Source organism: Haemorhous mexicanus, chromosome 6, assembly GCF_027477595.1.
Source record: "Haemorhous mexicanus isolate bHaeMex1 chromosome 6, bHaeMex1.pri, whole genome shotgun sequence".
Classification (NCBI taxonomy): Eukaryota; Metazoa; Chordata; class Aves; order Passeriformes; family Fringillidae; genus Haemorhous; species Haemorhous mexicanus.
This window is the reverse complement of record NC_082346.1, coordinates 43,221,188-43,233,403: the sequence shown is the minus strand read 5'-3', so window position 1 is coordinate 43,233,403 and position 12,216 is coordinate 43,221,188. Positions and strand designations below refer to the sequence as shown.

General features: G+C 40.5%; 1 protein-coding gene across 5 annotated transcripts in view; it reads right to left on the bottom strand.

Annotated features, from left to right (window-relative positions):
- Positions 1 to 2,185: 2,185 nt before the first annotated feature.
- Positions 2,186 to 12,216, bottom strand: part of TTLL5 (tubulin tyrosine ligase like 5) — a 129,190-nt gene continuing 119,159 nt past the window's right edge. For all 5 annotated transcript variants that reach the window (XR_009486985.1, XM_059850017.1, XM_059850013.1 and 2 more), the window contains one exon: positions 2,186 to 8,772. Coding sequence is in view for 4 of the 5 variants with exons in the window: in XM_059850017.1 (XP_059706000.1) it covers positions 8,732 to 8,772 (41 nt within the window). In the remaining variant the exon portion in view is untranslated. The remainder of the gene's footprint in view (positions 8,773 to 12,216) is intronic.

Sequence of the window (12,216 nt, the reverse complement as noted above, 5' to 3'; positions counted from 1 at the left end):
GGAGAAGAGCTGCTTTCGGACCCTTCATGAAACCCTCAGAATAAACCATCGTGGAACATTCTGAACCCAGCCTTCTCCTCTCTCTGTCGTCTGCCTTCAGAAGCCACGGCCAGCCAGAGCCTCTAGCAAGCTAAGAGCTGAAACCATAAAAGAGCTGATATCACTAAGAGCTGACAATCACTGAGCTTGCTAAGAGGCCACGGCTGTGTGGTAGTCTGGGCTAGGCACTCAGCTCCCATAGGGCTGAGGTATCCGGCCTTGAGACTACTTGCCTGGGGCACTTTAACCCTACGGGGAACCAGCTGTTTAGCTAAGAAGTTAGCCCCTGTGGTTTCATTATTTTACAAAGTGGCACCTTCTGAAGACAAAGACTTATTTCTCCTTCTTTCAGGAAGCTTGTGATCTTTATAAAGGGTGATATTCTTTGCCTCTCATTCCACTTAGTTGACTAGGAAAGATCATAGAATGGTTTGGGTTGGAAGGAACCCTCAAGATAATGTAGTTTAAACCCCCTATCATGGACAGGGACACCTGTTAGACCATGTTGCTCAGAGCTTCATCCAGCCTGGCCTTGAATATTCCCAGGGTTCCAGCATCCATGTTTTCCCTGGGCAGCCTGAGTGCCTCACAAACCTCACAGTAAAGAATTTCTTCCTAATATCTAAAGTTACTCTTTCAGTTTGAATCTATTCCTTCTCGTCCTGTCACTACATGATGTTGTAAAAAGTCTCTTTTTGTCTTGTAGGCTCCCTTCAGGTACTGGAAGGCCAATTAGGTCACCCTTAAGCCATCTCTTTTCCAGGCTGAACAAACCCAATTTTCTCACTCTGTCTTCACAGGAGAAGTGCTCTATCCCTCTGATCATCTTGGTTTCCCTCCTCTGCACTCACTCCAACAGTTCCCTGCTCTTCCTGCTGGGGACCCCAGAGCTGACCCCAGCACTGCAGGTGGGCTCTCACCAGAGCAGAGCAGAGGAATCCCCTCCCTGGCCCTGCTGCCCACGCTGCTCTGGATGCAGCCCAGGACACGTGTGGCTCTCTGGGCTGGGAGCGCCCATGGCTGGCTCAAGTCCAGCCTCTCATTCACCAGCACCCCCAAGTCCTTCTGGGCAGGGCTGCTCTGGGTCTGTTCATCGCCAGCCTGTGCTGATACTGGGGACTGCCCTGACCCAGGTACAGCACCTCACACTTGACTCTGTTAAACCTCATGAGGTTCCCATGGACCCACTTCTTGAGTTTGTCCAGCTCCCTCTGGATGGCAACCCATCCTTCAGGTGTGACAGAAGAAAAGGAAGATTACTCATTGCTTCCACATGAGGCCAATACAGGAAAAAAAATTCACATGTAGGCATTAGATGTGTTTCAGAAAGCAAAGCAGACTTCCTTTTTCTGGTCTGCCAACACACAGCCATTTCTCACTAGCTGTTTAGATATTCACTCATCAGATTCAGAAATGAGGCATTATAATAATATATCATGGCCAGTCCATATACATCACTTGATGAAAGAAACCAGCTGGGTCATATAAACCATATTTCCTGATGTTTTTCAGGAAGGATTTATTTTTTCTTCTAAGTTATGATCCTCTTCAGGAAGCAGACAAAACAAAGATTTGCTGTGCAGCCAGGGGCAAATCTTACAGGATTTGTGCAATGCATGTAGTGTAATGACTGGGGAATGTCATGGTAACCATATTCTGGCCCTTTCTTGAAACAAAATTTTGGCCTTTTGAAGTGCTGAAATCCTCTTGCAGGTTGACTAGATGCTTGGGAGAAATCCACTGTTTTTAAGGATTTGTAAGAAACTCCACTTGCAGAGGAAAGCAGTAGCAGACAGTCTGACTCACGACTAGAGTCTCTGAAAGACATCCAGCTTGCAACAAGCTGCCTTGCATGACACAATTTGACGTCTGCCCCCTCAGAGGAGACTTGCTACAAAAATCTCTAAGTATGCTTCAGGATCTGAAGATCTCATTTAGATACTACCATGTTAAGTGCTCTGTCATGCTAATCTGAAGAACTGGAAAAAAACAAACAGAACAAACAAAGAGAAACAAAATAAAAGATGGCAATACAATCTCAGGAAAGCGTAGTGCGGCAGCAGTTACATAGTGCTGAATACATATTTTAAATTGTCTTCATTTTTGTCAATTTTACCTGCCTTCACTCAAAACACCAGGGCCACAATTTGGCAGAGGGAGCCACCAATCTTTATTCCTAGATAATTTCAAAAGAAAGTTTTACTACACATATGAAGACATGAGTTTTGTAGGCCTGTGTATAAGGGAAAAAAAAATCCAGGCTGATATCACAGACAAAGTAGATTCCACATAGAATTTCTGGAATTAGAAATAGTGGAGAAAACACTTTTCAGGAAAGAAGACAAGCCCAGATTGAATGCAGGAAGCATCATGCAACTGGAAGCATTAGTAATGTAAGTACTGGCACCAATGGGATGCCTAAAACTTCCCAGTAGATTCACAGCTCTCCATCTGCACCTTGAAGAATGGTGTATTAAGACATCCTAGGTGTATTAAATATATTATATTAAATATATCTGACACAGCACAACTTTTTCAGAAGATCATATAAATAAGGCAAAAGCATGTGAAAACCATGAGGTAAATCCTATACAATAATTACTAGAAACAGTGTGGAAAAAATCCCTTGCCATTTTTCTTCCCTTGCCATTTTTCTTCCCTAGACTCAGAAAACAACAGTTTTATAGTAGAATTAGGAAGTGATGACAGTCAACCATTTTGACTTGTCAGTACAGAAACTCTTCAAAGACTCCCTCCTGATTTTTGACATGATAATACTCAAGATATAGGGATCAGCTCAATAACCCCAAAATAATTTTGGGGGAGATTTTATGACTTTAGAACATAACTGAGTACTGTAACTTGTCTCCCCTTTGTGTGGGGGAAGGAGACTACCATTTCTATAATTATGGTGAAATAAGATTTTATAAAATACTCTTGCAGGGGCACCAAATTGAATTAATGTTCTGGAGTTGTCTTCTGTTGCCCATCCCAGAACAGCAGGAGGCAAAATGTCAAAACAGAGTGTTGAAATTGCTTTTAGAGATAACAGCACCTCTTTCACCTGCCCCGAACAAATGATAAAAATTTTGTTCATAAAAGACGCATCTTTAACCGGCCCTAAATCCTTAACAACTGCATCCAATTTCGTCTTTTTAAGGCCAATTTGATTTGTCTGATAGGTCAGATAAAGAAGCCACTTCTTTTCAAAGAACAGAAGATTTCTCAAGCTCACTGTCTGTGCTGTAGGCGTGGACTTGTAGAGAAGAGGCCTTGTTAAGTATAGTCTTTTCCCTTGGGAACCACTATGATTCACTGAATACCACTGGCAAAGGCTTCATACCAGGATCTCCACAGTGATCAGTGATTCTTTCATTTTAATTCAAAACAGCAGTGAAAACTCTTTTTCAATGAGGGCCAATAAAATCCTTTTTTGGTAAGTTAATAGAGCAGACTCCTCAGGGCAGACTTGGTGTTACTTTTCACCTTCAGTTCAGTGGAGTTGTCCTCCTGCATTACAAATGCAGAGGAAGACTCAGAATCCAACAATTTTGAGATCAGTCTGCATTTCTTAACTACTCATCTCTAAGTCAGCAGGGAAACTTCATTCTTTGGAGAAGGACAGCAGTGTCCTAAAGTGGGAAGGAACAAGTTACCAGGTTCCTTAAGACATGTTGTGGTTGTGCACCTTCACCTTGAAGGTGCCCTGCACTCGAGCTCTTTGGAAAACAAAGACGGCAAGAAGCAAAATGTGTATGAATCAGTTAAAAGCTTCAGTTAGTGCAAAGTTTTTTTCCATATTTACACAATTAACCATTTACAAGGATTATATTATGGATGACTTCCATATAGCAACTTACTTTCCTCGAAAATCCCCATTTGTGTAGAGGTGGATCTTGGTGTCCCTTACGTGCTTCTAAAAGTTTCATCATTCTGAAAGCCTCTGCAATATATAGTGCCCAGCCAGGCGAAAGCATACACAAGCTGCATGTGACACCTTAGCATATGTCAGCAACAGACACTTTTCTTGAGAAAACTCAAGGACCACAGGATGAATTCTGGTGGAACATGCCATTGTCAGGAAAGTAGCTTTGTCCTGGCTGTTCTAGTAGTCTGTACTGCAACTGTCAAAATAAAAAACCCATACAAAGTCAGACTGCAAGACAACCTAGCTTAGCTCTTGTTGGACAGAGGTCAACAGCCCATGCCTGATGCACAAGTTAAAAATTGGAACAGCCCATTGTGAGACTTCCCCAGAATAATAATTTGAAAAATCTTAGAAACTTCCTATTTTTCAGTTTTAATATTTCATATGCCCTAACAGATTACTTTTTCATGGATTTGTCTACTTGTCTTTTCAAACCACATACTCTTTTTTTGTATTCACATCTTGTAACAAGAAATTCCACAGGTCAAGTATGTACTGTGGAAAAAGAGTTGCTATCTCCCCCCACTTTCTTTATTCTTTTTCTTTGAAACTTGTGATGGTGAACTATTGTTCCTTTTTCAACTTCTCCCTTACATACCCCTTGCTCACCTCTTTTCCAATTAACCACTTTCTGCATGAAGAAAACTATGAATATTAAACTGTTGGTATAAGCAATCTCAGTTCTGTAAAGTAAAACAAGGTTCTCCTGATGTTTGCTGTAAACAAGGATGTCTCGGCTCTAGAAACATGAGGTTCTAGAAGAAAAAAAAAAAAAAAAAAGCCCAGCCCCAGATTTAAATAAAGCTGAGAAGCTTCTTTTGGAAGAAACTTACAATAGAACCATGAGAATAATGTGTTCAGAAAGGAAATAATTTGAAGAGGATCAATCAGCCACTTACTACAACCAAAAAAATCCAACTATTTATATACCAGTGAATAAACCATTCAGATTCAAACAGTGAATCCAGGATTATCAGCAAATATAGAACTGACTGAGGTAAAAATTCTTTGGCAGTTTTATCAAGTAAATCATAAAAAATAAAATAAAAGACAGACAACTTTTGTTTCCAGCAAATAATCCAAAATTACAGGAAGTGTTGTTTTAGTACAAGGTACAGGTCTTAGAGAATGCATGCTGAGAATACAAGTCTGTTCTCTTAAGCCATCTGTACATCAATGAGCTCCTCAGGTAAAGAAGAATGGTCTAGCACTGCCAGCCATTCAACTCCATGCATATGGAGAATATCTGTTATGAGGAAAAGGCACAGCACTGACATTCCTACTAGTAAACAAAGGTCTTGATACAAAAACTTCCTTCCACAACATGGAACAGTATCAGAGCTACATCTCTTGACCTTGCAGGCATCATAGTAAGGAGCATTTCCAAGAAATCATGATTGTCCAAAAAAAACCCACCTACTCTTGTGAATAGAAATTTCAGTATATCTTGTTGGCATCCAAGACTAAGTGGTTTGTCTAGGGTCTCAACATGATCTTCCCACTGATGGCACTCACATGCCTTGTGAGGCTGTTTTAAAGGTCAAGATAAAACACGTGAAAAGGAAACTTGATATTTCACAAATTGAGCACAAGTCAGCTCTTCTGGAAAGGAGAGAATTTAATAACCCCACCCTTAATTTTTATGTTGTGGTATGCTCATCACCTAAACACAGCATAAATGCTGTAGGAACTCTTCATTAGCTCAGCCTCCAGGACTCTGATGTGCACATTACTGCTTTCAAGTCTAACAAGCCTGATTCTCTGTCACTACAACAGGCTCTGTAATTAAGTCAGAAGTGATATAAATATCACAGAAGAGGGGGATCCTTTGATAACATTATTCACTGTCACCACTGAGATAGATGCTGAATGATTGTTGGGGCTTTCTGTTAGTAATTGTCTTGCAGTGAAGAAGGACACTTGTGATGGAACCATTGATGAATACAGAAAAAATAAATCACACTTGAGGAACATGTAACTGTACTCTGCTTGTGCAACTACTATATATCCAAAATGATTACTATTCTACTTCCCTCCCTTGTAGAAGAAAACACTTTCTGTAAAATGCCTTCTCTCCCAAGATGGGTGGTAAACAGTCCTATGCTTCCTCACTGAAACTCTTAACTGCAGTACTAAGAGGCTTATGGAAAGAGACAAAATATGTGCTACCCTTCAGACACAGTACCCACCATGCACAAAGACACATGGACTCCAGGCTGAAGAATACAGAGGGGTGGAAAAAATAAGCATCTGGAATCGCAGAATTTGTTCCTGACTCTCTATTGCATATGTTCCCAGTGTATCAGCATTTGTGTTCAGTGATGGGATCAGCAGATACTCAAGACAAAGGAATACTGCTATGTCATTTGATGCTCTGGCTGAGCACATCCTGAGAATAAGCAGGAATTCATGGTCTAGATGCTTGGCTTCAGGTAAAGGACCCGTCTTGATACTCCTTGGTTGTTTTTTTTTTTTTATTTCTTGGAAGCAAGAGAAAAATTTTCTCAGGGAAAAGTCCTCACTGCTCCTGACAAAACTCGTCCCTTCAAAATAAGGGTCTTAGACTGCACTGTGCATTTTCCTGAATATTTAAAAAATCTCAGAGACAGGATATTTAATATACTGCTACTAAGTCATCACAGTTACAGATGTGGGGGTTGGCTACATCTAACATGCAACACAAAGAAGTTCAGGAAAAATGTCTGTAACCAAGTTCAAATCATTATCCCAAAATGAGTGGGTGTGAGACTGGCAAAGTTGACAAAACAGTTCACCTGTGTTCATAATAAGCCAGCACTAATTGGTAATTTTCTTGACAAAGATGTAAGAATGTTGTTTCTGACAATGATTCCTATAAGACAATCACCTTTCCTGAGCTAACTAAATCTTTATCCTACAAACCTCTCTACAATTTTCAGTAGTGGCTGTGATAACCTGAACAAACAAACTAGAAAACAAAAGCAGAGATGAGAGGTCCATGAGGATGCATATCCTACAGCTATTCAATCCTGTACCTAAAACCCAGTGGAATAAGGATAACTCGGATCCTTTGGGAGGAAGAAAGGACTAGAATTGTTACTTACTGAAGCTCAATCTTACATGGAAATAGCCCCTCCGACCGAGCTGGGAGGCAATAGCCAATACCACACATAGCAGAGTAGGCTGTGAGAAGACAGACCTAAGGTCCTGAAGCCCATAGCTGCTAAGAATGTGCACAAGTCTGAAGTAACAACTTCTGCAGCTAAACTTTCACTAATCATGAGCCAACAAAAATGTGAAGAAAGAGAACGTGATCATGACCGTCTAATGGAAATAAAAGATAAGCTAAGGAAGAGAACAGCTGTATCAGAGAGCTGCACTTCAGACAAGTGAAGTACTCAGTGTGTCACATGTGTGAGTGTACCAGAAACAGAAAAATGCATGTTCTGTCCTATTAATTCATGCCTGAAGTGAGTGATGGTGAAACTAGCAAGGTATGAACATAATTATTTAACCTTCTCACAATTTTTCTGGCCTTGAGTGACAGAAAATATGTGGAATTCAAGAGTGAACATGAACATAATCATTTCAAGAGAAAACACCTTCCTTCTCTGACACAGTTTTTTTGTCAGTCCTTTGGGTTGATCACTATCTACTTGTCAACATATCTGAATGATCTCTTAACACTGACTACAAAAGACAGGGGAAAGTGGAGTAAGAAAAGAGATCAAACAGGATGTCAATTCCCATCTCTGAAGACTCTGATACAAGCAATAGAACATTTTTTACCTTTGAGAACTATCAATCACACCCCTTGCTGTTGGACAAGGCAGAAGTTGCAAAATACTGAGTTTTCCTTTAACTTGGCACCAACAAAGAGCCAGAGCTGAAGCTGCTTCCTGTTCATTTTAAGGATGGATGGATCTTCTCTCCAGTATAATTTCCAGCTGCTGACATTGTTTTCTAACACAAGCAAACTAATTTTCGTAACACTAGGCAAATTTTAACTGGACTGCTTCACCAAGACACTATTGCAACTGATAAGAGCCACCTGGGCCTTAGGGTTCAAGCCTGGGTCTGAAAACATCAGCCAATTTAAAAAGTTTACCAAGTCAAAACAAACAGAAATCAAAATACAAAATAAGCCACACAGAATACAAGTATCTTACAGTGAAACAAAGACAGATTTAAAATCCTGTCCAGTATAACAACAACAAATATTTCGGGCATGTGAATCAATAACTGAAATTATAACCAAAACAAACAAATGAAATTACTTTATTTAAACTGTTAATTTCTATGGCTCTGTGCCAAAATTCAAGATGGCAACCAACATAGACATCTCCAGTCGCATGTTCTAGTATTTTTCTCTGCTGATGGTTGCCATGTGATGAAAGTATGGAATCTTGGCTACTACCAGACTATAACAGATTGAAATGGCTGAGCAAGTGAGACTATGTTCAAACCTGGACTTTAGGAAGAATAGCTGCAGGAAAGATGTCTTGTCTTACAGAAAGATCTCATAGTTAGCGATCAGGAAGAAATGGAAGGAAGGGACAAAGACTCAGCAGCAGAAGCTCTCAGAAGCATTCATTCATCTCAGCTTGCAGGTGTATCACCACAATCTGCCTTCACAGATGTTTAGATACTCTTTTCAGTGAGTTGTTCTCTCACCAAGGCCTCCTCTTCTCTCTTTTTTGCCTGATACAGGAATGTGATGGTGTGAAGTCACATCTGCTGCTGCTTCTTCCTTTGTCCCATACTTGAAGCAACTCTTGGGATTCCTCACCTGGAGTTCTGTGTTAATCCTTCTCTGCGAGCAGAAGCTGGGAAAAAAACCAAAGTTTTTTTACTCAAAGACTTCAACTAGTCATGGAGGACTGTTTTGTGGGGAGAACTGATGCACTGCTCTGCAAATCTCAGCCATCACCAGAAACCTGGGCATCCTTATCACACAACCTTTGTGAACACAATAGATGAGAACACAGACCAGTATAACAAAACCTAACTGAGTAAGCTACTATGTGAAAAAGTACTCTTGGTATTCCTTTCAAGCACCAGAATACTTTCTTCACTCTTGCTTCTGACTCATGTGACTCATCTCTTCACATGCACCCTCCTCTACATCTGTCTGCCATATCAGTATGCTTTATCTCTTTCTTTGGGTCTTATACTCATTTGCGTGCATGGGAGTCTACTTCCCCACTACAACCCATGCTGAGGACCTTGCTGCAGAAGAGCTAGGGGTGTGAAAGGTTGATCTTTAAAAAGAAACAAATTTGGAATATGTAATTTGGCCCCCTTCCCCACCCAAATATTATAAAGATACAGTTTTGACTTCTACATACTGCAGCATACAGGCATATTATGGGAAAACATCAATGTCATCTCCACTTCCTTTACTTAAACATCCTTAGATAGCCCTTTAAAAAGAAAAAACCAAAACACTCAGAAATGTACCAAGTTTATTTTGGACAGCTTGCATTTTACAGCTAATCTAGTAGGTAAAGATTGTCCTGTGTATTTGGCACATCAGCTTGCTCCTAAACATGAGTGACATTTCTTGAGAGATGTTTATTAAAAATATTGCTATATTTAAAGAAAATACAGTCACTCTCCTTCAAAGTCCAGCATACAGCCAAACATCACGGAGCACAGAGGATCTGGAAAGATGTTTAGAAAGTGGAATTGCCAGCTATGTCACTGCACAGAAAGTTTAAAAACTGAATTAGGAACCAAACTGTCAACCATGCACATTAAGACGGGATACCAGTCCAGAAACGTATCCCTTGGCAATATGCTGAAATTAAGGAAACAAAGGCACATGAGAGAAGGCACCCAACTTCAACCTCATTTTCCTGTTTTGAAGATGTTTGAGCCTTCCTATTCCTAGAGAAATGCATTGCAGAGTTTGGCTTTTCTCACAAACTGAGTTAAAATCACTTTCCTTGAGTTCCTGTATATTCTTGTACCTTGAGGACTCAGCACAGAGAGGGGCATTCCTATGTCTGCAAGTAAATATGTTTGTTCCTATCAAGAGTGGAGCTCGTTGCCAATTCAGTAATTTCATAAATATGAATGTATATAAGCTCTGAAATTTTTCAAAGCTATTGGTGAGCATTCCACTTCCTTGCAGTTGAGTATTTGGAGGTTCTGGTTGAGTAGTGGAACAGAACAAGAGCTCACTGCTGACAGAAGCCAACATTAACGGTTGATTCTCTCCAGTTATTGCAGTGAATCACCACATACAACAGCATGAGCCTCCTTTATTCTCTGCCTGCCATGAGGTGTTAAAGTATCTGCCCATATGTCTCTCCACATGCTTACACACTATTATGTCCCCTATGACTGCACCTCAAAAACTCAGAACAGTCACAGTGGGAAGAAAAGGATTACCTCCCTTTTATGGATATGATTCTGAGTCACAAGAAAATCAAAGGAGTTGCATGAAGTCATTTAAGAGATATCTGCACACTAAAATTCATTGCCATATAGACTTTCCCAGCACAGATGTACATAGCCTTGCTAACAAATCAGCACCTAATCTAGCATGCTTCCAAGCTGCAGGAATAAGACAGAAACAAGCACAAGGCTAGGTGACAGTACTTGGTCAGGAGCCCTTGATAATATGTTTTACAGCTAGTTTGGACTGTTTCATCTTACCCGCAGAAAGTTTATGGGAGAACTGAGCAGCTTTATTGAAGTCTCCTGAAACTTTCTTTCTCCCTGAAAAGCTAAGATTATTCTAGAAATTCAGATTTTTTTTTATCCTAGAGTGAATTTCTGATCTTAGAATGATGCCTAGCATTCTCTTGATAATACAGAGTATAACTAAGAAAGGCAATAAATAAATGGGGTTTATTTATATCTATGGGTGACTGACACTAGCAAGCCAGGACAGCTGACAACTGAAAGCCAGCCTTCCCTCCCCCATATTTTGGGCACAATTTCAACCTGACTTGTTGGACCAGGCAGGCAAGGGAAAGCAGCAGTTCCAAGTCATGAAAATTTTCTTGGGGGATGGGGAGTGTGATGTGTGTGCCATGAACAGTATATACAGCTGTATTCTAGAAAAGTCTTTCTGCATAAAAAAGCAGTGAGCAGACTGACTGACCAGTGGAAGTCAGCATGAGCCTTCCTACTCCCCATGTTAAAGACACCACACACTCATCCCAAGTGCTAATGCCTTCTGTACTTGACAGCTTTTTTTCTGATTTCTCTTATTCACCTCTCTACTCCCTGGTTCACTGTGGCTCCCTCTTCTCTCTGGCTCTTCCCCACATTTCATTTCATAACTTCAGATACACATTTTAGCCTATTCACACACATTTTGGCTTCTATTTTTAGCCTCCATAAAACAATGCCAGATTAAAACAAAATCCAATTTGGATGGGCAAAGTCATTCCCTCTATAGGTAGCTTAATGCCAAAGGACCAGATGTGAGACAAAAGCAGCCAAAATATTATATAACCTCTCCTGTGTCTTTGCACACCTGATTTGAAGGACATTTCCAACACAGCAAGGAAACACAGGCAGCTCGCCATTGCCTCGCTACTGAGAACAAGCAATGCCCAAGCTTTCCATCAGGCCAAAATGCCAACTGCCAGCAATCATCACTTATCCTGCTTCTGAGTTTGACAGAAGCAAAGGCTCCTAAAATTCAAGCTGTGTTATAGCTCTTAGACAAGGAAGCTGACTCTAAAGACTGTTTTTTCATTTTTTCCTGCTTTCTCAGAAGATGTGGAATGTCCTTTCAGCGGCATGAGATCAGCAGCAACAGGAAAAAGCCCCTTCCTTTCACAAAAGAAAGGCAAAAGGTGGAGTAAAGATGTGAGAGGCAGGTTGCTCCCACAAGCTAAAGAATAAATGTCATTTCTGATGATTAGAAGTGAACACTGACCCTCAGTTCTATCTGAGAGGTGATGGCTGAGATGGATATTATCATCTGAGAAGGGCCTGGAATGCTGCTTCTGGCAGCACTTTACTCTCTGCTGAGACTTGATGAGACTTACATACACTTTTCTCAGAACTCAAACATAGTCATGTCCTGCTGATAACTTGTATCTATTTTAAAGGTACTGATTCAAAACATCAATATTTGCTCATTGTTAGTCATAAGATAATGGTTCCCTGCCCCTCCAAAGAGTACTAAGAAATGGGGTAAAAAGAAAGCCTTTTGACCATTCTCCTTTCCCTCCAGGCCCATCTGGTACTAGAGGCTTGTGTGTCATTATCTGATCTGGGACTGACTGATCAATTAAAGAAGCGAG